The 24,464-nt window shown below is 39.2% G+C and overlaps 1 protein-coding gene across 2 annotated transcripts; it reads right to left on the bottom strand.

Annotated features, from left to right (window-relative positions):
• Window positions 1-7,467: 7,467 nt before the first annotated feature.
• On the bottom strand, window positions 7,468-23,421 carry gins4 (GINS complex subunit 4 (Sld5 homolog)). 2 transcript variants are annotated; one of them, NM_001003546.2, is made up of 7 exons: window positions 23,140-23,373; window positions 19,046-19,132; window positions 18,815-18,928; window positions 18,516-18,613; window positions 17,036-17,124; window positions 12,426-12,516; window positions 7,468-8,223 (listed from the first exon to the last, which is right to left on the bottom strand). In NM_001003546.2, the coding sequence occupies exons 1-7, from the start codon at window positions 23,215-23,217 to the stop codon at window positions 8,127-8,129; spliced, it is 654 nt and encodes a 217-aa protein (NP_001003546.2). In that variant the 5' UTR covers window positions 23,218-23,373; the 3' UTR covers window positions 7,468-8,126. The 2 variants fall into 2 exon arrangements, with proteins under 2 accessions (NP_001003546.2, XP_087119925.1); XM_087263799.1 differs by lacking the exon at window positions 7,468-8,223 and adding an exon at window positions 9,007-9,080 and having other exon boundaries at window positions 23,140-23,421.
• Window positions 23,422-24,464: the final 1,043 nt, after the last annotated feature.

Genomic DNA, 24,464 nt, shown 5'->3' with positions numbered 1-24,464 from the left:
TACTATCAGGGTCGGGGGGGGGGAAATTGACATACAGATCAACTTCAAAATAAAATATGTTCATTTTGGCAGCTCGATGGCTCAGTGGTTAGCACTGTGGCCTCACAGCAAGAAGGTCGCTGGTTCGAGCCTCGGCTGGGTGAGTTGGTGTTTCTATGTGGAGTTTGCATGTTCTCCCCATGTTGGCGTGGGTTTCCTCCAGGTGCTCCGGTTTCCCCCACAGCCCAAACACATGCGCTGTGTGAAGTTTCACAAACTAATATCAAGAGGAGCATGTGATGTGATTGGCCGCTGCTGGTCTCTCGTCTACAATCATTAGTTAGCCAATCAGATTCATCCAAACTCACTATAAGTGGCCCAGCAAAAATGACTCCCGCATCCACCCCTTCTCCCCCTTTCTTCCTTTACCATGAGGAGAACCGCCTGATCTTGTACTCTCCTTACATGCTCTATCGACCTGGCGGGAGCCCTGGGCTCAATTATCTCCAAGCTCAGGGTTCTCTCCCAGGACAGCATGCCAAACCTGCTAATAGTGTCAAGCAATATCTAAGTGTGAACTTTTGAATAGGATGAACTAAATTGTCTGTGGTGAGCGTGTGAATGAGTGTGTATGGGTGTTTCCCAGTAATTGTAATTGGTTTACAGCAAGCTATTGGTGAATGCCCTAAAGCTACTGTACATACTAACTTTTAAGCAAGTCTTGTACAGTGTATATTTGAAATACATCATATCCATACACTATAAATACTGGCCATGAGTGGCGCAACAACACATTTACTGAGGGGTATGCGAGGTCTGACAAAATGTTATGGGCAAACCTTTTTTTGTAACTAAATTGAAATTGAGTTTTGAGCAAAAAATGTTACCAAAAGACCTAATGTATCATTTTAAAACATAATAAATGTATAAAAACATCTATATGGGAAAAAATAGATCTTGATATAAGGATTAATAAACATCTCAGTTCTAAATAAATGTAATATTCTGACTCTTTGTTCATGTGTCAGTTTTAACAGAGTTAAGAATCATTCTAATCAAGTATATAAAATTTACATAGGGGAATTTCTAATCCAAATATTTTTTTATGCTATCTGAAATATTTTGAGGTCTGTACTTACATAAACATACATTTTGTGTGACCTCTCTTTTGGCAAATTAATTAATTAATAATAGATAATAATAAATAAAGATAAGTTTATTTGGAAAAAAATTGAAAAAATCAAAACATTTACATCTACTGTACATGAACACCTTACACTTGGCTGTGTACTGAATGTTATTGTGTTAAATGATTTTGAATTAAAACGTGTGTGCCAACTGATGCAACTCATAGTAAAAATAAATTAATAAAATACAATATTATAGTAAAAAATGCAAAATACATTTTTTTTAACAAAACGCATTTATTTATTTGTATTAATTGAAACTTTTTATAAGGATCATTTCAAAAATAGTGTTGGCACAATAGCGCCCCCCATGTGTTGCGCCCCTATGCGCTGCATATACTGCATACCCCCTTTTTGCGCCCCTGAGCCTATCCCTGATTACAAGTTATTGCAATGATTCACTTCAAACCGAACAGAATCAGCTTTCATGACTGCATTCAGGAAAGCCGGAGCGCTGTGTTTATATGCCTGAGGTGGCTTTATGATTTCAGATGTCTGGTCGATGTTTGGACTTCCTATGCCTCACAACAAAAGACTTCACTATTCATTCCTGGATTTGCACAGCGCATTAGCCAATAGCTGGACTGTGACCCAGTTTTGCATCGTCCTTTCTTGATGATCTATATGCCTGAAATGGTGATGGACGGTGTGGGTTTCCTGTCACTCAAGGGCTGAAGGAAACCATGATGTGAAATCGGAAGTTGACATAGACGCCAATACTGCTTTATAAAACTCCACTCTTAGCCAAGAATTGCCATTACTGATGTCAACAAACACTGTAGTTTTTGGCTGTATATAACCACACCCAAAGTTAAAAAATAAATAAATAAATAAACATTTACTGTACAGAAAAAAAAATCAGAAAAAGTATGGACACCGCAAATAAAAAATAGAAATAAGCGATTTACAAACTGACTTTGACTTGTATTTCATTGTAGACACTATGATGAACACAAAGTATATGATGTTTTGTCTGCTCAACCTCATTTTATTTGTAAATCTACATCCTTTCCTGTCATTCAGACCTGCAACACACTCCAAAAAAGTTGGAAGAGGAGCAGTTTAGAGCTACTAATCAGGTGATGTCAACAGGTGAATGTAATTATTATTTGGTACAAAAGCAGCATCCAAGAAGGGTCTAGATCAGGGGTGTCAAACTCAATTCCTGGAGGGCCGAAGCCCTGCACAGTTTAGTTCCAACCCTGCTCCAACACACTTACCTGTAGGTTTCAAACAAGCCTGAAGGACTCAATTAGTTTACTAAAACTAAACTGTGCAGAGCTGCGGCCCTTTTGGAACTGCGTTTGACACCTGTGGTCTAGACCTTTAGGAGCAAAGATGGGGCGAGGATCGTCAGTTTGCCAACAAATACATGAAAAAAATGATTACATTTATAAATTATTAATTGTTTCTCAAGGAAAGGAGGAAGACATTAATTTCACCTTCAGCAGTGCAGAACATTATTAAAAGATTCAAGGAATCTGGAGGAATTTCAGTGTGTACAGGACAAGGGCACGAGCCTAAGCTGAACAACCTCCGATCCCTTAGGTGGCGCTGCATCAAGAATCCTCAGTCGTCTATAAGGGATATCACCACATGGGCTCAGGACTACTCTAAAGTTCCACAATACATAGTTACAACCACAAATGCATGTTCAAACTGCAGTGTGCCAAAAGGAAGCCCTATGTTAACAGTGTCCAGAAGCGCCGACGACTTCCTGAGATCTGAGGCATCTGGGCTGGACCATCCCACAGTGGAAACGTGTAGTGTGGTCAGATGAATCAGTAATTCCGGTGTTTTGGGGGAGAAATGGATGTTGTGCGCTCCGGACCAAGGAAGAAATGGATCATCCGGACTGTTACCAGCAACAAGTTCAAAAGCCAGGCTCTGTCATGGTATGGGGTTGTGTCAGAGCCTGGCAAAGGTAGCTTACTCTGCTGTGATGCTCCATTAATGCTGAAAGTACAGAGAGATTTTGGAACACAATATGCTGCCTGCTTTTCCAGAGACGCCTATTTCAACAAGACAATGCAAAACCACATTCTGCACACATTACAGAGTCCTGCTGCGGAGGAAGAGGATACAGGAACTAGACTGGCCTGGCTGCAGTCCTGACCTGTCTCCAACAGAGAATGTGTGGCGCATTTTGAATCGAAATGCGTACTGTTGCCCACCTTAAGACTTGTTTGCAAGAAGAATGAGACAAAATTACCCCTGAAACACTTCATCACTTGGCGTCTTCAGTCCCTAAACGTCTTTTATGGGCCTACTCACACTATGCCATCCGTACCGTGCCCAGGCCCGTTTCCTGGATCGTTTGAGAAGTGTGAGTGCACTGAATCGGGCTCAAGCACGGTTCACTTGGCCGGCCCTGGCCCGGTTGGAATAGGTGTGCCTGAGTGCGGTTCACTTGGGCTTTGGTGCGGTACGCTTGTGTGTGAGTGCAAAACGCGCCAAAGCCCGAAACTGAAAGCGAGACGTGACTTTAAGGGGCTGTTTGATATGGATTTATTAATCATTCTTACTGTTCAGTGATCGCAAACTGCCGTCGTTTATTAAAGACGCAAAGTCCTCACTGCACGACAGCTGCGCGCCTTCAGCAGACCTCCTCATTCCTGCAGCACGAGGGCTTTATGATTGTTTATGAGTGCCAAAAGTGGCGGATCTGTTCGGCGAAATATCTGACTGCATGTCACCGCATCCCTAAGGACTGTTTGGCGAAATATTTGACTGCATGTCACTGCATAACAAACGACTGAAACCATATAACTAGAGAAACCTCCACTGTGCTGCTGAGTGAGAGCGTATGGCAAGCCGTTTTAGCATTTAAACCTTGTTCAGACTATCCATAAATATATTTAGAGATATCTAATTATATTTTGACTAGTCAGATTGAAAATATCTGCAAATATATTATGACTGACTAGTCATATTCCTCCATTGACTTCCATTGAAAAATATTTGCAGATATCTCTAAATAAGTTTTGACTAGTCACAATTGTAATTAGAGATATCTCCAAATGAATTTTGACTTGTCAAAAATCCAATTCAAGATATCTACAACTGTAATTTGACTATTAGTAAATTAATTAGAGATATCTTCAAATATATTTGTAAATATCTCTAAATATGATGAATTAAAGACATCTCCAAATGTATTATGACTAGTAAAAACTCAGTTAGAGATATCTCTAATTACAATTTTGACTAATCAAAACTCATTTTTCAATGGAAGTCAATGGAGGAATATGACTAGTCATAATATATTTGCAGATATCTCCAATCTGATTTCGTACTAGTACAATTGTAATTGCAGATATCTCTAATTGTCATTCTGAGTAGTGGAATTATAATTATGACTAATCAAAATATAGTTAGAGATATCTCTAGATATATTTATTGAGTCAGAACAAAGATTTAAATGCTAAAGAGGCTTGCCATAGAGAGCGCTTCTCACTGAACAGCGCAGCAGCGATGACGCAAGCGTGCCGAGGCCCGATATGGTGTGAGCGCGGGCCGTCGGGGGAGACGGGAGGGGGGACAAGCGTGCTTTGGCCCGGTTCGAGGCAACTGTACCTAGTGTGAGTACGGCCTAAGTGTCGTGAAGAGGAACGGCAACATTACATTAAGTATTAAATGCTTAAATCCAACTTTTTTTGAATTGTGTTGCAAAATTTTGCATGATCAAAAATGATATGCAGCACTTTAAATAATGTTTGCTGTATTGTCTGCAATGAGAAACAAGTCAAGGTAAATCTAGAAATCACTTGTTTCTTTTTTTATTTGTGTGTTTTCATACTGCCGCAGCATTTTGAATGATTTCTGAACACAAAAGACGATATTTTAAAATGGTTTTGGACTACAGCTACACGATAATGAGAAAATATGGATAATAATATTGCATATAAATGTTCAATTTCTTATAGTTTTTTTTAAAAAAATCCTGTCACCATTCACTGCCATTATATGAATCACCAAGAACAACAGATTCATCTCAATATGAAAAGTGGGATGACCGTGGATGAGTAAATTACCAGGATATGTTCATTTTTGGGTGAACTACCCCTTTAATGTTTCACAGAATAAAGAATCTCATCAAAGCTTGAGTATATTGGATGAGTAGATGATGACAGAACCTCCATGTTGACGGCGTGAATAGTGAAGTTTCCACATACTTTATTGGCCACATTTCCGTGGTGTGTTGGTGAATCATGATTCATCATGCAAGATGAGACGCCTCGGTAAAATCACACGTTTCATAACCCCTGAACAACAATTAAAATACTTTATGCATGGTTCAGGCATGCAGGCAGAGTTCTCGGCTTGTGAATGCAGTAAACGTGAGCATTGGTGTATAATTAACCTGGGAAACAGGTAAAATGGTCACGTACAGCAGAGGAGACGTGCTGAAGAGGATATGGAGAAACTGGAGGATTTCTCAAGCACAAGAGGTCAAAGGGCGTGATTAGCTAATTGATATCAGAGTCGCGTCACGGGGTGAATTTAGAGACACAGTAAGATACAGTACATGAAGTCAGAAGTATTCACCCTCCTCTGAATTTCAATCATTTTCCAAATGATGTTGAACAGATTCAGAACTCTCACAGTATTCCCTATAATATTTTGTCCACTGGAGAAAGTCTTATTTTATATCAGGTAGAATAAAATCAGTTCTTAATAATTTTTAAAGTCATTTTAAGCTCAATAGTATTAGCCCCCTTAAGCAATATTTGCTTTGGATTGTCACCAGAACAAACCACTGTTATACAATGACTTGCCTAATTACCCTAACTTTACCCTAATTACCCTAGTGAAGCCTTTACATGTCACTTTAAGCTGTATAGAAGAATATCTAGTCTAATATTATGTGCTGTCATCATCAAAGAGAAAATAAATCAGTTTTTTAGAGATGAGTTATTAAAACTATTATGGCTAGAAATTTGTAGAAACTGTTTATTATATTTAGACTGCAAACAGAATGCTGGGTTCATCCGTGGTGCTGTGGAATGCTAGAGCTAGGATTACACTATAGATGCAGTAAAGAGTAAATCAAACATTAAGGCCCAATCCGGATTCTCCTCCTCAGCCCTTCCCCTTCGTTTCGCATGTTCACGTTAAAGGGTAGGGGTGCCCCAATTCTCTTAAGCTTGAAGGCGAAGGTCTAGATAAGTGGAAGGGCTAGAAAGCCCTTGAAACGAAGATTTTTCAGGACCACACTTGAAACCAAGGGGTGAGAAAATTTCCCAGAATACACCAGCTGCAGCGGCAGCATGTCTGCACACTAGAGTTGCACCGATACCATTTTTTAAAGTACCGACACTTTTTTTTTTCCAGGTACTCGCCGATACGGCAGCTTTCCAAATACTGATACAAAAATACTGAAGATCACTGAAATAGTGAGACAAAAAATGTTAGGACAGCTTCTCTGTATTAACAAGCGTTTTCACTGTTTTTAAAAGGTTGTCAAAGCACATTCAGTTTTCATAGTATCAAATAATTCCCACAAACAAAACAAGAGCGTAATAAAATAATAATAATAAATAATAAAAAAACATGCTGGATAAGTTGGTGGTTCATTCCGCTGTGGCGACCCCGGATTAATAAAGGGACTAAGCCGACAATAAAATGAATGAATGAAAATAATAATAATAAAACAAAAAATAAATAATAAAAAAATCTAAATAAAACAAAATGTTATGTTATAAAAAACTGATTATAACATAACACTACATAACAGTGTTGAATTTTGTTTAACAATCAAACGTGTGGTGAAATATGACAGTGAGCTCTCTAATTATGGTGAGCAACACTGAGTATAAGTGTTTATAACCTGTTAGTAAAGGATGTTCCTCAGAGCTCTTGTACGATATTGTTTTGCTTTTGCAATACTTTTTGCAAGATGAAAAGTACCAAAGCCAGTTAACCAGTTCTGATTATAATATCTGATATAATATACTCCCTATATTTTTCAAAAGTTCACTTGTTTTTGTGAATTGTGGGGACGTGCCATAAGCTCCTATTGTTTCTGTACTCAAACTGCATTTTCTGTCCATTTCTACATTATGAAAAAACACCACTCTGTTTGATTTAAAATGGGGACGAGTGAAATGTGCTCATAAATCAACTTCCGCCAGCGATGCCGGTCATACTCACATCATTATAAAAGTTTGTCACACACACACACACACACACACACACACACACACACACACACACACACACACACACACACACACACACACACACACACACACACACACACTCACTCACTCACTCACTCACAAAAAAGTGGAACAATATAAAGAAACATAAATAATTCGTTTTTATTTCTAGCACCCCAACAAACCCCCATTGGCCACTGAATGACCTCATCCATCCGAACTAACGACTTCCCTTTAACAGAGAAAAACCACAGCTTCTGTTTCTGACCAGCCTGCGACAGCAGAGCCGGCAGTGTGTGATGAAATATCGCAATATCACCACCACAACGCAAGACTACACAACTGCTGTGCTACACCTGAGTGTATATGCAGTTACGCTTTAGTTTATATTACATTCAAACACAGTAAAATGCTCTTAAAGGGACAGTTCACCTAAAATTGACCCGTTTACACATTTATGATTTTTTAGTTGACTCCCATTGTAGGATCAAAAAATACAATGGTAGTCAACGTGGCTGTTTTTCCCAGCATTCTTAAGTATATCTTCCTTTGTGTTCGACAGAAGAAAGAAACTCAAACAGGTTTTGAACAGGTGACTGGCAAGACAGAATTTTCATTTTTGTGTGAACGGTCCCTTTAAGTGAGTTTTATTATGTGCATTGATCATTTTATTAACTGTAAATGCTTTCATATTCAAACATAAGGTCATACTTATGGATCTGCAGAACACTGATCGGATTTTTTTTTTTTGAGTCGTACACAGATGATCTGATTCCTTCATGGCGTCTTCTGCTCAGGTTTAAATGAGCTGCACTGCTCCGCTGGCCACTAGAGGCGCTATTGTGCGATAACGCATCAGGTGCTGCGAACCCTCGTCCAGATCCACAACGTACTCCCTGAAAAAGACAATAAAAGACGTCCTCAGATCAAAAGAACATTAACACAGTTGCATTAACAGACACTAGCTACGTTTCCATCCAAAGATGCAAATTTAATTTCTGCGCAAAACTGGAATAATCACATAAAAGACGTGAGAATAAAGCAGCGTTTCCATCCAATAAGTTGAAGAGAACAAAATCGTCACTTTGATTAAATGGCCACTAGAGGTGCTATTGTGCGCTAACGCATCATGTGCTGCGAACCCTCGACCAGATCCAAAACGTACTCCCTGAGAAAGACATCCACACTGATCAAACAACATTCACAAAGTCTCTTTATTGACCTTATTCTTGTAGTATGAGCGGTAACAGACAAAAGCTACATTTCTATACAAAGATGCTAATTTAATTTATGCGGAAAACTGGAATAATCACATAAAAGACGTGAGAATAAAGCAGCGTTTCCATCCAATGAGTCAAAGAGAACAAAATCACCACTGATTAAATGGCCACGAGAGGCGCTATTGTGCGATAACGCATTATGTGCTGCGAACCCTAGTCCAGATCCTCAATGTACTTCATGAGAAACACGTCAGCACTGATCAAACAATATTCGTAAACTCGCTTTTTTTTAAACTTTATTCTTGACGTACGAGCGCAAACAGACACTAGCTACGTTTCCATCCAAAGATGCAAATTTAATTTATGCACAAAACTGGAATAATCACATCAAAGACGTGAGAATAAAGCAGCGTTTCCATCCAATAAGTCAAAAAAAACAAAATCGTCACTTTGATTAAATGGCCACTAGAGGTGCTATTGTGCGTTAACGCATTATGTGCTGCGAACCCTGGTCCAGATCCACAACGTACTCCCTGAGAAAGACGTCAGCACTGATCAAACCACATTAACGAAGTCGCTTTATTGACCTTATTCTTGACGTAAGAGCGGTAAGACACTAGCTACGTTTCCATCCAAAGATGCAAATTTAATTTATGCGCCAAACTGGAATAATCACATAAAAGACGTGAGAATAAAGCAGCGTTTCCATCCAATAAGTCAAAAAAAACTAAATCGTCACTTTGATTAACTGGCCACTAGAGACACTATTGTGCGATTTAGCATCTGCGCTGCGAACCCTCGTCCAGATCCACAACGTACTTCCTGAGAAAAATATCCACACTGATAAAACAACATTCACGAAGTCTCTTTATTGACCCTATTTCTGAAGTATGAGCGGAAACAGACACTAGCTACGTTTCCATCCAAAGATGAGAAATTAAATGTATGCGCAAAACTGAAATAATCTCATAAAAGACGTGAGAATAAAGTAGCGTTTCCATCCAATAAGTCAAAAAGAACAAAATCGTCACTGATTAAATGGCCACTAGAGGCGCTACAGTGTGATAACACATCATGTGCTGCGAACCCTCGTCCAGGGGGCTGTTCCAGAAAGCAGGTTATGTGACATACACGGGTAAGTTTGAGAGTAAGTAGGTGGATAACCTCAACTTTGGTTCCAAAATCGGAGGTAACTTCTGGGTATGTTAAGTAGCCATAGCAACTTACTCTCTGAAGATAACCTGCTCTGGAGCAGGTTATCTTCAGAGAGTAAGTTGCTATGTTTCAGAGTTTGTCTGTTTCAGAGAGTTTACTGAGCATTGCGTGCTCTTTTGATGAGAATATTTATGGATGTGGACACACAGATACAAGTTTTTTCGTTGTGAGAGGGTTATAAGTGCATAGTTTTTTTCATAACCAAATTCATAATGTTAATGTATTTAATAAACCTTTTTGAAATCAAATGTGACAAACCGCGGGTCTGCGCTTACCATAAAAAACATTCAGTGCAGCTCTTTGTATTCGCGTCAGGGCATTTTAGGCAACTGTACAATATGGCAGTAGGACCACCTGTACAGTATGACTGGCACTGAACTGTTTTTTACACTTTTGTACAGTTCCTTGGTCATACATTACTGCGTATCATTACACAGATGGTTCAGAGCAGGGGAATAGCATAGTGGACAGTGAGTCGATAAAGAACAACGGAGCGCACAATGGAGCGAGTTCGAATCTCACTTACAGATCTTGTGTTTTTTCTCTCCTTCTGCACCCTCACATTTTTCTGTATAATATTATAAGTGGCAGCTTTGTCTTTTGTAGGAAAATATATCTTTAATTTAAGATGTAGGACGTCAGTCTTATATAAACATTCACGCACACACACCTACATTTTTAATATAATATTTTTTTCAGGGTTTCTAAATGCTATTGTGTGCATTAATTGCAGCGGATTTTAAAGCTCCATCAGTCACTAAAGGACACTGATAATATAAAATTTGTCCAAAGTATAAGTGTGCAGGTACAACTTAATTTTCTATCCTTAATCTTTTGGGGTTTCAACTATTAAACTCATTACTGCTTCGACTTACCAGCTCATCACACACTCCACCTCATCACTATATGTTAGGGGTTAGGGTTAGAAGTAATGATTCAAGTGTATTACACAAATAGTGTAAAAAAAAAAAAAAACTATAAAGCAAATGTTGCTTAACACAATGTTTATTTTTATTATATTTGTATTATAAAATAGAATCATTACTGGGCACTATTGTTACTTGCTGGAGGACAAAAGATACCCTTTTCTGCCTTATACGATGACACCCTACCTGCAGCCTGACCCAGAGGAAATCTCAGTGACCCAAGCAGACAAAACAGATGGAAGAGTGCTAAAAATATATAATTAGTCAAAAAACTATGTTTAATCAAATAGTTTGGTCTGTTCATTTCTTCATTTCCTGAAATAAAATGAATGATTTTTTACACTGCTTTATACACGCACCCACGTGTAACATATTTTTCATATACATTTCTCACCTTAAGTTGATGCTCATGTGACTTTATCTTTGAAGATGAACCTTATACAGCTACTTTAGAATTTAAATATGTAGATAAAAGATTTTGTGATCCAAGAGTAATATTCAAATATGGAAAAGTGCAGAAAATTCTTACACTGCTTGTTAGTTGAGGCAGAAGGAACTTCGTCTGCATGCAAAATAAAAAGAACCTAAAGCTATCTGACAACAATCACTTACAACAGTGACAGAGTGTGTGGTTTAAGTCAAAAACTCAACCACTGAAAAGCCTTTATTATAGGACACAGCAGTTAGACAGGCCTCTTTCTATTAGCTGCATGTCAGAAAGAATATTCTAGAGTGTTAAATAAAGAGCTCCAGTAATTAAATATTACCTTTTATGATAATGTTTCTGTGTTTAATGACTTTGGACAGAGTTCTAGCTCCAGAAAGATTACAATTTCTATAAGCCTTATTCGTCAACACATATATTGTGGCCTTAAGAAATTAATGGCAAGAAAAATAAATGCATGAATGATTACACAACATACTCAAAAAGGATGTTAAAGAGTAGTTTAATTTATCATTACAATAAAATGGAGGGTGGCATGTGTAATTTAATGAACTAATACATTTTCTTATTATTTATTTTTTATTTTCTTATCTATTTCTTATTCTATATTTCTTTCCTTCGTTGAAGCAGATGTGTAATCTCTGTGTTTAAAACCTACAGCTTCGCCTCTGTAAAGTGCGTTGCCCTTTTTTTCTCACCGTGACTTTCTATGGTGACTCGTGAATTCGGCGATCTACTGAAAATGCCTTCAGGTGTGTGCCGTGCACGCGCATTAACCCGCGGTTATCTTCAGGAGGTTGATTTAACTAACTCTTGTCACCTGTTTTGGAACCAACATACTCGCGGTAAGCAGGTTTTGGGTAAATCAACCGAGAGTTTAGGTTTTAGCAGATGGTAAGTTAACCCAGCTTTCTGGAATACCCCCCAGATCCTCAACGTACTCCCTGAGAAAGACGTCCACACTGATCAAACAACATTCACGAAGTCACTTTATTCTTGACGTACCAGCAAAAAAAGGCAGTAGCTATGCACCGCCCATTAGTAATAAATTAGAATAAACAGCCCTGAGTGAGAAGCAGCTGCCAGCTATTGAGTTTTTGCACCGTTACTGACAAAAATATTGTCAGCGACTAGAGAGAGAGAGTTTTAGTGCTCCTTTGAAGTTAAATAGTGCACATCTCATCCGAATTTAAAGCCACAGTCACTAAAATGACACGGTTTGGATCAAAGTCTAGGAAGAGCCTCTGCACTGAAAGAGTGTGTGTAAACGTGCGCAGAGTGTGTGTTTTTACCTCTGTTCGTCCGTTTCAGGCTCCACCAGGATATTTTCCTGCTTCTCTTTCACTCTCAGGAAGACGAACGAGTCCAGACATGGTTCAGGCACTGCAGACACACACATACACACACACGCACGCACGTCAGTAAAATTTTAGACAGTTTTCGAGTGAAGACTACATTTAATTTATTTACAATTGAATAAATAAGTCACGTAAAACAAATTGCAAACTGAAATAAATATATTTTGATTATATGGCTTGCAAGTGGATGTTTTAAGAGGTTATTTAAATTTTTTTGTGATTATTTTGTTTTTAATTATGAATTTTGTAGAATTATGAATTTTTAATGTTGATTTTGCGTTGGATTCAGCGATCGCGGAATGACAAAAAAACCAGGTGGACTGAAAAATGCGTTTGTGAGCTCGCGATCCACAACTGTTTGTCGTTGCTATGGCCACCGCTAGCTGTTCTTGCGGGGTGAAGTGTCAAAATAGTTGAGCTTTTGCCGCTGTTTGTATTAATACTGAAAGTGTGTCATGGTTAAGAATAAAGCGATATGCTGGTGTTTAACTGCACTGCTTTAATGCACTCCTGCATTGGGCTCACACATATACACTGCACTCTGACTACTTTAACAATGTTAATAAGCCGTGGTGGGCGTATCTCTCTGGCGCTGAAAGCAGTCGACCAATCACTGCAAACTGTGCGCTAAGGAGGGGTTTGGGACCAACTGTGCTGCATGCCTCCTTTTAAGTGATGCTCCCGGCTGTTAGATCGCCCCCTGGGGGCTGGCTGTAGTACAAGTCATAAGCCCGTCTTCCCCATGTTAACCAACGAAACTGGAGCCCAAATAAAAAAAAATGTAATTCACTTGCATTAAAATTTCCTGAAAGATGGTTTTGGTCAATAAAGGCACTGGTTATCATGCGGATATAGGTGCAGATATTCATTTCTGTAAACAGCATGTTCTTAGCAGTATTTTAATGCTATAAAAACGGGGCGTGTCATCGTGATTGACAGTTGTGATTGACAGCTTCTCTAAGCAGACCGTTATGCTGTGTTCACACCAGACGCGGAACACGCGGATAAATCGCGCTATTCGCGCGTAAATAGCCGCGTGAACATTTGAGTTTACTCGCTTCTTCCGCGCGTCAAACCCCACTTTATTCGCGAGTCAAATCCGCTTCATTCGCGTGTCAAATTCACTTCAGAAGACGCGGATTTGCGTGATGGGCAGGGCTTCTGTCTGCCCGGTGACTCTAGCTTCATAGCTAAAGGGCTAACATGGATTTTATGAAGAAAATAACAGTGTTTATGTGCTTTATGATGGCTGAAAAACAGCGTTGATACGTTTAGGGTCGTGTCTGAGTCCATTGCATCCTTTCAGAGGTGCAACCAGCTCTGTGAGCTCATAAACTCCTCCAGAAACTGAGCCTGGATCACGGAGGCTTTCAGCGGTGCTTCTGACTGAGCCGAGCCCAGTTTGATGAACTGTTGTCGGTGAAGGCTGGAGGATTTCCCCTGGAACACCGACAACAGGCGATACGTCACAATCACGCCTCCACAAGAGCAAGCTCCTGACTGGTTAACACGGCACGAATGTCCGCTGAAGTTCAGATTTTCGAACTCGAATGATTCGCGCAAAACGCGTGTTAAGTGCATCAAACGCGCAAAACGCTCAATTCGCGTCACACTATTCGTGCGTATTGCACCGCGCAATTTGCGTCATTCGCGCATATCACGCCGCAGGACGTCTATTCGCGCGTTTGCATTGACTTAACATGTAAATCACTAGCGCTTGACGCGCGTTCTGCGTCTGGTGGGAACGCAGCATTAGAGCTTCAGGAGGAGATTAAAGTGCCAAAGTTTGATTTCTGTGTTATTTTACCATGATTAAACTATACTTTCTGACCTACAGGATCTGACGGATCACCGTTTATTCGGTTAAATGTGGGCTTTTGTTTGCTGATACTGAACGTTATTATGTCAGGGAAAATACAGATGATTGCTATCTTGCAGTAATTCAACTTATGGGTCTGAAATAATAATTATAAAAACAAAACTAATGTTAGCCTGTATGCCCAGATCGATCTCATGCAACGTTATTTGAACTTGATTTTAAGAATATCTCTGAGCTTGATTTTGAGTTTCATCATATTATTAAGTTAATCTACTGAATTTGCATTTATAAAGTATTAATGTTCTAGAAACTGAATCTTAAATAACAAAAAAAAGCTGTAAATGTTACATGTATTATTTATACACACCATTTACCGTTGACTTTTTATTTGAAAATTCCTAATAAACATTCAAATGAATGTAAACTCCTCTTTGCCAGATATAATTAAGGCATTGAATAAACCAAATGAAAACGGAGGCAAAGACAAAAAAAAAAAAAAAAATCGAACAATATGCCAGCAATATTTTGTACAATAGTTTATTGTACAAATTGAAAAGGGTTATTTTATATAGTGCAGAGATGTGTAAATATCCTGTTGATATTTAGAAATCTTGCTGTATCCTTTTCTAATCAGTGGCGTAGCGGATGGGCCCGCAGGGCACGCACCGCGGGGGGGCCCCGCGTGATTAGGGGGCCCCGCGTCGTCGCGATTTTCAATAATTGAAAATCAACCGGCAACCGCAATAATCAAACTCTTGGGAACAACTGTGGTCGGAACCAAAGTTCACAGGTCTGTGTTCTCTAAACACCTCTCAAGCGGTGGACTACTTCATTCTGATTGCTTGCCGCCAATGTTGCCAACTTAGCGACTTTGTCACTAGATTTAGCGACTTTTCAGACCCCCTAACGACAAATCTAGCGACTTTTTTGTATGTTATTGGAGATTTTTTTAGACTGTCATTTGTCCATACTGTACCGTCCCTACTCTTCTCAACGAGCTGCGTGTGATGCCGCCGACCCCTCCCCCGCCTCACAGCACTGACAGGCGGCCCAGTCAGTCCTCTACAGCAGCCTCTCTCATCTGCAGCCCGAGAGCAGATCACCCCTCTGCGTACCGACAACAAATGATTTAGCACAGGCAGTGTAAAGGTATTTCCCTTGTACAGTCAAACCGATCTACTTCTACTTTATTTTAACAATCACAGATATTAGTGACAGTTTCTGAATTTGTCTGAGTTTATTACATATGAGAGATTACTGCACATTCACTACACATCTATAATGACATACTGTATTCAAACAGCAATACATTTAGTTAATAAACATGCTTATATAAAGTGTAGTGCAATTATAAATACCCCTTTATTAACCATAGGGTGTAAAACAAACAGAAACGGTAAAACGTGATGACGTCAGTGATATGCAAATTGGCGTATGACGTATCCCCCCCCCCCCTCTTCATCAGTGGGCCCCGTCAGCGATCCCTGCAGGGGGACTCCGCATTTTGCGCTACGCCACTGTTTCTAATATAAACACACGATTTTCCCGCATGGTAAATAGCTGTTCATGGTGCGTGTATTTTGGGTCCTGGTGATTGCTAATTAAGAACAAAAGCCTTTCTAAAAAATGTATGTGTCGTTGATATGTTATTCTTCATACTTTACAAGTTTTCTACCCCTTTGTGTCATGACTGTGTTTGTCCACCAGGTGCCAGCAACCCCCAATGAACTACAGTGGCTAAAGAACTACATTTCCATACATATTTTCGCGCACACACCCGGTCTGTCATCTACACTGATTTACAACCACAGCTGTCTCCGTTCTCCGTTGATTACCTGGACTATATATTCAGTCATTTATCCTCTGTTTGTCAGTTGGTCGTTGTCGTTTTTTAATGTTATTCCTGATCCTTGCTCTTGTATCTTGTTATAGTCTAGTTCGAGTTTAATCTGTCTTAGTTTCTTGTTTTGTTAGTTTGCTATTTTGTTACTTTGTATTTTTGTCACTTTCACTGCCCTATACATCAATTAAACTGCACTTGGATTCTACACCCGTTTTTTTTGTTCCTGTTTTGGTCGCTCTACCGTGACACTATGAAGATGCCAAATACCAACAACCCGTTATAAGAGAAATATTTTGTGTGCTCATAGCGGAGTCTAACTTTTATTTCTGCAGTCCAGCAGATATTATTTTTATTAAATTATTAATAACAGCTTGCATCACAGTTTTCAAATAAATCGTATATAATTACATGTGTTTGAATGCAAGTGCTTATATTTAAATTAGCGAGCCTTTGTTATTGTGCAGAAACGGGCGGTCAGGTGAGACGTTCGGGGGGCGTGGTTGATTTGGCGTACACACATTTGATTGGAAGCTTGATTCTGCAGCTCCGCCTCTGGCTCCATCAGGCAGTTCTATTGCGCATGCTCCAATTTCAGCAGTGTTTTGCGACAGTTTGTGCCCGTCATGCATTTAAGGCGTTCAATGGGAGCATATTTGTTCACATATTTTTTACAGTCGTTGTTCGGGGGAAAAAAAAATGAATCACTGATTGAATCACCTGGGAGTCGTTAGGTAATCAGGTAAAAATAAACGCATATTATAAGACAATGAAGGTGTTTTTTGACCCTATATGCAGATCAGCCTGTTGTTGGAGACCCCCAAATCCACAACATGACCTTTTAATGCATAATAGGGGCTATTTCAATACAGAAGTGTTTCTCACCGGCCTTCATCATGTCGACGCTCTGCAGGTTTGGTGGCATATGTTTCAAAGCCACGGCTCGCAGGTAAACCTCTGTGTTCGCCAGATACCTGAACACACACACACACACATTGAGTTTTCATGTTTATTGGGGACTTCACCATAGATGTAATGATGTTTCTATTGTATTTACTCTTCCCCAACCCCACCCTCACTGGAAACAATCTGCAAATTTACATCTTACAAAATACTTCATTCTGTCTGATTTATGGGCCACTTTTCCTCAAGGGAACCAAAATAATGTCCCCACAATGTCAAAATGTACTGGAATTGCTGTATTTTATTGTCCCCATAATGTAATGGATATCAGGTACACACTCATTCACACACGCACAGAGACAGACAGACAAACACACACATACACACAAAGACAGACAAACACATATACACACATACACACACACAGACATTTACACACACACTCACACAAAGACACACACACAGATAGACACAAACACACACACAAAGACAAACACACATAGTCACAAACAAAAAACACACAGACACACACATACATAGACAGACGTGCACACACACATACACGCTAACAAACACCCACACATACCAGACACACACACACACACACAGACAAACAGACAGACACACACACACAGACAGACAAACACACAGACACAAACACACATAGACACAAACAAAACACACAGACACACACATACATAGACAGACGTGCACACACACACACACACACACACACATACACGCTAACAGACACACACACACATACATACCAGACACACATACACACAGACACACAGACAAACAGACACAAACACAGACACAAACAAAAAACACACAGACACACACACACATACAGACAGACGTGCACACACTAACAAACACAAACACACACACATACATACCCGACACACACAAATACATACATACATAGACATGTACACACACACACACACACACAAAATTGCAAAAAGACACACACACACAGACACACACACTAACACAAACACACACATACATACCCGACACACACACACACACACATACATACATACATACATACATACATACATACATACATACATAGATATGTACACACACAAACAAAAATGCACAAAGACACACACACACAGACAGACACACACACACAAAAACAGACACACACAGACACAAACAAACACCCACACACACAAAGACAAACACACACACACACACACACACACACAGACACACGCAAAGACAAACACAGACACAAACAGATGCAGACACACACATACATAGACAGACGTGCACACACACAAACAAACAGACACACACACACACACACACACACACACACACACACACACACTTAAATTCTCTCTCTCTCTGTCCTCAATCGCCCTCATCATTCGGTCCAGAAGCGTCTCTCTGACAGACATGAACAGATCCTCAGTGCGACAGTCGCAGATTGCGCTGAACTCACTCTTTAGCGAAGGCGAACTCTTCAGGAGACAGGAACGAGGGGTCTCCATCAGCACGGGACTTCTCCTTCTCCAGAACATGAGGGAAAAACTTCTCGATCTGCAGACGAGAAAACCAGACGTGGACACAACATCAGCCTACAGAACAGATCTGGTGTGAGTCCCGACTGGCGTTTCAGTGTGGAGTTCGCATGCTCTCCCCGTGTTGGCGTGGGTTTCCTCCGGGTGTTTCCCCCACAGTCCCAAACACATGCGCTATAGCGTACTGCCAGTCTTTCTGAATAAATTACGCTCGATTTACCTTCTTGAGTCGGGAGCGCAGGAAGCTGCTGAGAACGAAGCGGATGCGGTCGATCTCCATGCGGTGAACACTGGCCTTCAGGTCTCCTTTCCTCACACGCTGCAGGTTTTCCTCCTAAATCACACCACAAGTCATGATCGATACTGAAACGGTCAATCTGACTCGTCTACAGGCTAACATCCGTCACGCAAAGTTTAATCAGACTGAGAAACACTGCAGACAGACTCATACCATGTGTGTGAGCTGCTCCATCACACACTCCACCAGCTCAGACTTGTTCTCCAACAGTTCTGGAGAAAACTTCTCATTGAGCCAAGCCTGAAACACAAGAGACGCTCATTAGGAGACACTGTTCATCTACTCTGTGATGATGCTCACATTAAAACTGCCTCAAACTAAGCATTAACGAGTACTTTGAGCAAAGGCTCCTGGGGTCTGTTCTTCGTACGTGGATTACTCAGTTAGCTGGATTTGGATATTGATGATTTGACACGATCCAGGATCGTTTCGTTCTTCAAAGCTGATCCGAGAGTTGTTGTCATAGCAACAGTTCTGCTAGGTCAAACCTGGTCGGGAGCAGGTTCAATTCATATAAACAGGATTAGATCGGCTCAGTTCAAGCAAATATAATACAGAAAGTATGTTCTGAATTCTGATATTTTCTTACAGTAGTAGTTATATACACTTGGGAAAATGGTACATATTTTTAACTATATATATATATATATATATATGTATAAAGTTATAGTCATTAATAAAATAAATAAAGTTATACATATTAATAAAACTTATGCAATCTGCACCCTCGAAATGAAAGTACAAAGACTGCCACCTGGTAGTGCGAAGAGAAAACTTATTGATATGAACTTTTTAGATCGCTTTAGTACAAATTGTGTATAATAGAAATGCAGAATATGTTACTTTTTTTAAAGCAATAATACATTTATGCAGTCATAAACATGTTTTAATAGTTAATATGCCATGGATTTGATGCTTCACAAAAGTTGCAGACACCTTTACCAATATCAAAATGCTTTTGTAAACAACCAGTTATTCTTTACACCGATTAAAAAAACAACTACTATAATAAAGAAAATCTTTTCTAAATGTAGAACTAAATACATTGATTTGCATTGAAATACATGATGAAGTGTAAAGCCTGCAGCTCACAACAAATGTGGAAGGTTATTGCGTGTCATATTTAACAAGCCGTTTACTGCTAATTTGATGTAATTTTGCTCACATGGATAATTGAATATTAATCAGATGATGTCATTACGCTGCTGTGCCGTCAGCCAATCGTTGCATTGCTGATCATGATTTCGAGGATGGATAGATCTTTCCTTTACAACACACGCAGCGATCTCAGATCAGTTTATCCAGACATTCTAATCTGATTTGCGAACTTGTTTGAAGAACCAAATTAGCGAGAGATCAGTTATCAAGATTAAAAGATCCAGGATCTGCCAAATCATCTTAGATCATTTAAGCGAGGTAAGAAGAACGGACCCCTGCACTCCGGGACGATTTTGGTTTGCGTTTACAGCAGTGGCGCAGTAGGTAGTGCTGTCGCCTCACAGCAAGAAGGTCGCTGGGTCGAGCCTCGGCTCAGTTGGCGTTTCTGTGTGGAGTTTGCATGTTCTCCCTGCGTTCGTGTGGGTTTCCTCTGGGTGCTCCGGTTTCCCCCACAGTCCAAAGACATGCAGGAGAATGGGTAGGCTAAATTGTCTGTAGTGTATGAGTGTGTGTGTGTGAATGTGTGTGTGGATGTTTCCCAGGGATGGGTTGCGGCTGGAAGGGCATACGCTGCGTAAAAACTTGCTGGATAAGTTGGCGGTTCATTCCGTTGTGGCGACCCCGGATTAATAAAGGGACTAATCTGACAAGAAAATGAAAGAAAATTATTTTAACCTTTAGTTTTTGTCTTTTCACTTGTTTTGGTTAACTATAATAATTTGGTTTGGGCAAAATGTGCTAAGCCACGCCCCCTACCATCGCAAAAAATAAAACTCCGCCCCCCCTAATCAATATTCAGTTTCAGTTGGAAACACATCATTGTACTGAAACTTCCAGCTTTAGGCTGCTTTCACACCTGTGAATCGATTCAGTTGTTCCGAAACAGAGATTTGTTTATCTCAGAGGGTTTAATTTGCAGCGTCCCGCTCAGCTGTCAGGAGAGGTGGTGGTTTGATGGTGATTGACAGGGTGCACGCGCGACGTGTCTGAGGAGAGATGCAGTGGGGAGGGGGGAGAAGGGTGCGTGACGATGCCTATTTGAGGACCGGGAGGGAGACTCGAGATTACCGGGAGATCATCACTCGTTTGCGGGCATCCGGAGACTCGCGAAACTTCCCGCCATGCTCATAATTCTCTCTTCATATAGCCGTAAGCCTATTACATATCCATAAAACACTGTGATGTAACCGCGCTCGGATCGGATCACTTTCTCACTGCAATCAAACCGCTCCAGGGTTCTTTCTAATCGAGCCGAGACCTCCTCACTCAAGCGGTCTCGGAGCGATTACTTTGGCGCGGAACAGAGCGCGATTGCCCTGTTCACATATGCCAAACGAACTGCGCTAACTGGGCAAACGAGACACGTTCCCAAACAAAAGTGTAGGTGTAAAAGCACCCTTAAAGTGCACGTGAAATCAAAATGTACAATCTTATTCTTTAGTTAACCCACTGTTTAAAAAATATCTTCAATCAAAGCCCACAATTGCCATTTGCTTCCACCCTAAATGTTGAACCAAATGCCAGATTTTAATGGTTAATTACAAAAAAATATTATTTTTTCAGTGGATTAACTAAAGAATAAAAGTGTGCGCTAGCAAAATAAACATTGTAGATTTTGACGGACTTTAACCTTGCCCATCATACCATTACGAGGCAATAGCCCCTTTCACACACACAGACCTTTCCGGAAAATTACCGGCAATTTTCCGGAAAGGTTGTATGTGTGAACAGGCCCTTTTTGAAAATACCGGTAAATTCGTTCTGGCTATTTTCCGGAAAGAGAAGTTGTAACATTACCGGCAATTTGCCGGAATGCTGCGCTGTGTGAATGCAGAAGGAAAATTGCCGGAAAGAGCGCGTGCACGTCTAGAACGTGCTGATGTGAGATACCTGCTTTAGCCAATCAGAACAGTCAGACGCATTCACGTGCGCGCGGTTTATGAGAATAAAAGCCTTTGAATATTTTTCCAGACACCTTTAGCTGCTAGATGTTCGTCAGATAACGTTTCTATGTTTCTTCTTAATGCCAACTGTGTAAATAATTATCGATAAAATGTTTATGATAATCCGTTGTTTGTTTACCTTCAAGCTTTGCGTGTGCCCGTGAGCGCCCATAGCGCCAGCACACACACATATCATGAACATCTCGACATGCGAAAGTCTTCCTTTATATGTTTTCATTGGAGTTGTACTCGATTCTGATCCATCCAAAGAGTTTGTAATGTAGTCAAATGTTTACAAACACAAGCGCAGCCGTTTAGAGCTCATTTCTGGTTAATGATGTCAGAATTTATCGGCATTTTGCGATGGATGTGTGAATGCTCTTTTCCGGAAAAATTCCGTAACGTCCTCGCCTGTGTGAACAGCGCTTTTTTGAATTTACCAGGAAAGTCGTTCCGGAAATCTTTTTTGGATATTTACCGGTATCACTGTGTGAAAGGGGCTATGATGCTCAAAACTAAAGCCCCGCCCACTACTCAATATTCAGTTTCAGTTGGAAATACCTCATCATACTCAAAAGTCTTGGATTTGAATTAACCATTTTTTCATATTGTGAGGCAGTTCCAAAATATTAAATGAGAAAACAGTGGGAGTGGCTTGTTTTTTATACTAAGGGCTGATTGGATGTATTAAAGTAGGCATTTCAATCAGAAAGATGGGTAGAGGGTGTTTGAAGAGAGTTATTACAACCTAACAGACTCCTCCTCACCACCATTTCTGTTTGTTGTCAAAACTGACAGCTGGAGGGGCGTGGTTAAGTATGTTAGCCACGCCCAATACCTCAGACTGATGTAATCTGGGGGTTTAACTGAAAACAAACAGCATGTGTATTTTCAGATTTTAACTTTAGATTACAAATGTAAACAATTTTCTGTCTTAATGACATGCACAGATGAATTGTTCACCACAGAACTAGCAATGCGAGCTAACAAAATTGATATAGCTAGTTTTGACATAATGCGTACTTTAATGGTAGATTAGCGAGCTCATTTGAATGCACATGTAACGGTGTTTGTGTTTTTGACTTTGCGTTATAAAGATAATACAAAAATATATGAAAATTACACTGTACAATGAAATAGTCTGACCTCCTCGAGTCTGCTGATGAGCTCTGCCGGGGTCATGAGCTCCTCCTCCCCGCCGCTCAGCTCACTGTGGTCGGACATCGGAGAAACAAACCAAAAAACAGCAAGAACTGAACCCGAAGAGTCACTTCAGACTAGGCACTACACGGCCACGGCTCACTGCTGTCCGCTCGGCCACTGAAACTAAACTTCAGCGCAAATTGTACCAGATTAACCCCGAACTTTCAGCTGTTTACATCTTCATACACGGCGGATTGAGAATTTCGCGCCAAATAACAAAGTGACAAGGCGATGACGTCACCGTGTCCTCAAACTGGTTGAAGGCGCGTTAAGGCTGCGCAGAGAGTGTCAAAATACGGGTCTTCTGTTATGTAGTTGTACAAATAAGTTAATTATGAAGTGATAATGTTTAAATATGTGTAATTGTTTCTGATTAGAAATGTGAAATCAAGCTGGAAATCAATATCATAAAACACCTAAAATGCAAAAAAGCAGTTTAAAAAGCCCTTACAAGTTATAGTGTTAAAATGTATGCATAAATTAGTGTAAACTTTTATTTTGGAAAATATGGTTTCTTTTACATTACTATTTGAATCACATTTTATTGTGTTTGTTAATTATTTTTTCAAAAATTTATTGTGATTATTATTTTTTTTAAATTTGCATTTAATTGTTTGTTTTCAATGTTAATTTATCATGTTCTATTTTTATTTATAAGTTTTCAAGGTTTATTTACCATTTATATATATATATATATATATATATATATATATATATATATATAAATAAGAAAAATTGTAATAATAATTTATCATATTTCGTGATTTTCCACTGCTTTTTTCAATGTTTCTCTCATTTGTTTATTTAATATTACAAATTTTACCTACTTCTTCTTCTTTTTATTATTATTATTATTATTAATAATAACTATAATTTATAATTATTATTGTTATCATTATTGTCATTTATACGTATTCATATATTACATGTATTTATAAAAATATATTATAATAAAGTATATATTATAATATATATATATATATATATATATATATATATATATATATATATATATATATATATATATATATATATATATATATATATATATAGATATATATATATATATATATATATATATATATATATATATATATATAGATAGATAGATAGATAGATAGATAGATAGATAGATAGATAGATAGATAGATAGATAGATAGATAGATATAATATATATCATTAATATTATTATTATTATTGTTTTTATTATTATTATTATCATCATCAACATCAATTTATCATCATTATTAATATTATTATTTTTATT

The sequence above is a fragment of the Danio rerio genome, chromosome 8, assembly GCF_052040795.2.
Source record: "Danio rerio strain M-AB ecotype USA chromosome 8, GRCz13ab, whole genome shotgun sequence".
NCBI classification, from domain to species: domain Eukaryota; kingdom Metazoa; phylum Chordata; class Actinopteri; order Cypriniformes; family Danionidae; genus Danio; species Danio rerio.
This window is presented reverse-complemented; position numbering and strand designations above follow the sequence as displayed.

Bases quoted from the DNA above. Each gene is read 5' to 3' on its own strand.
- gins4 (NM_001003546.2), bottom strand. From the start codon at position 23,217: ATGTCCGACCACAGTGAGCTGAGCGGCGGGGAGGAGGAGCTCATGACC. The intron at 18,929-19,045 runs GTATGAGTCTGT...GGTGTGATTTAG, and splicing joins TGGAGCAGCTCACACACATG to GAGGAAAACCTGCAGCGTGT. The intron at 8,224-12,425 runs GTAAAAACACAC...TGTCTTTTTCAG, and splicing joins CCTGAAACGGACGAACAGAG to GGAGTACGTTGTGGATCTGG.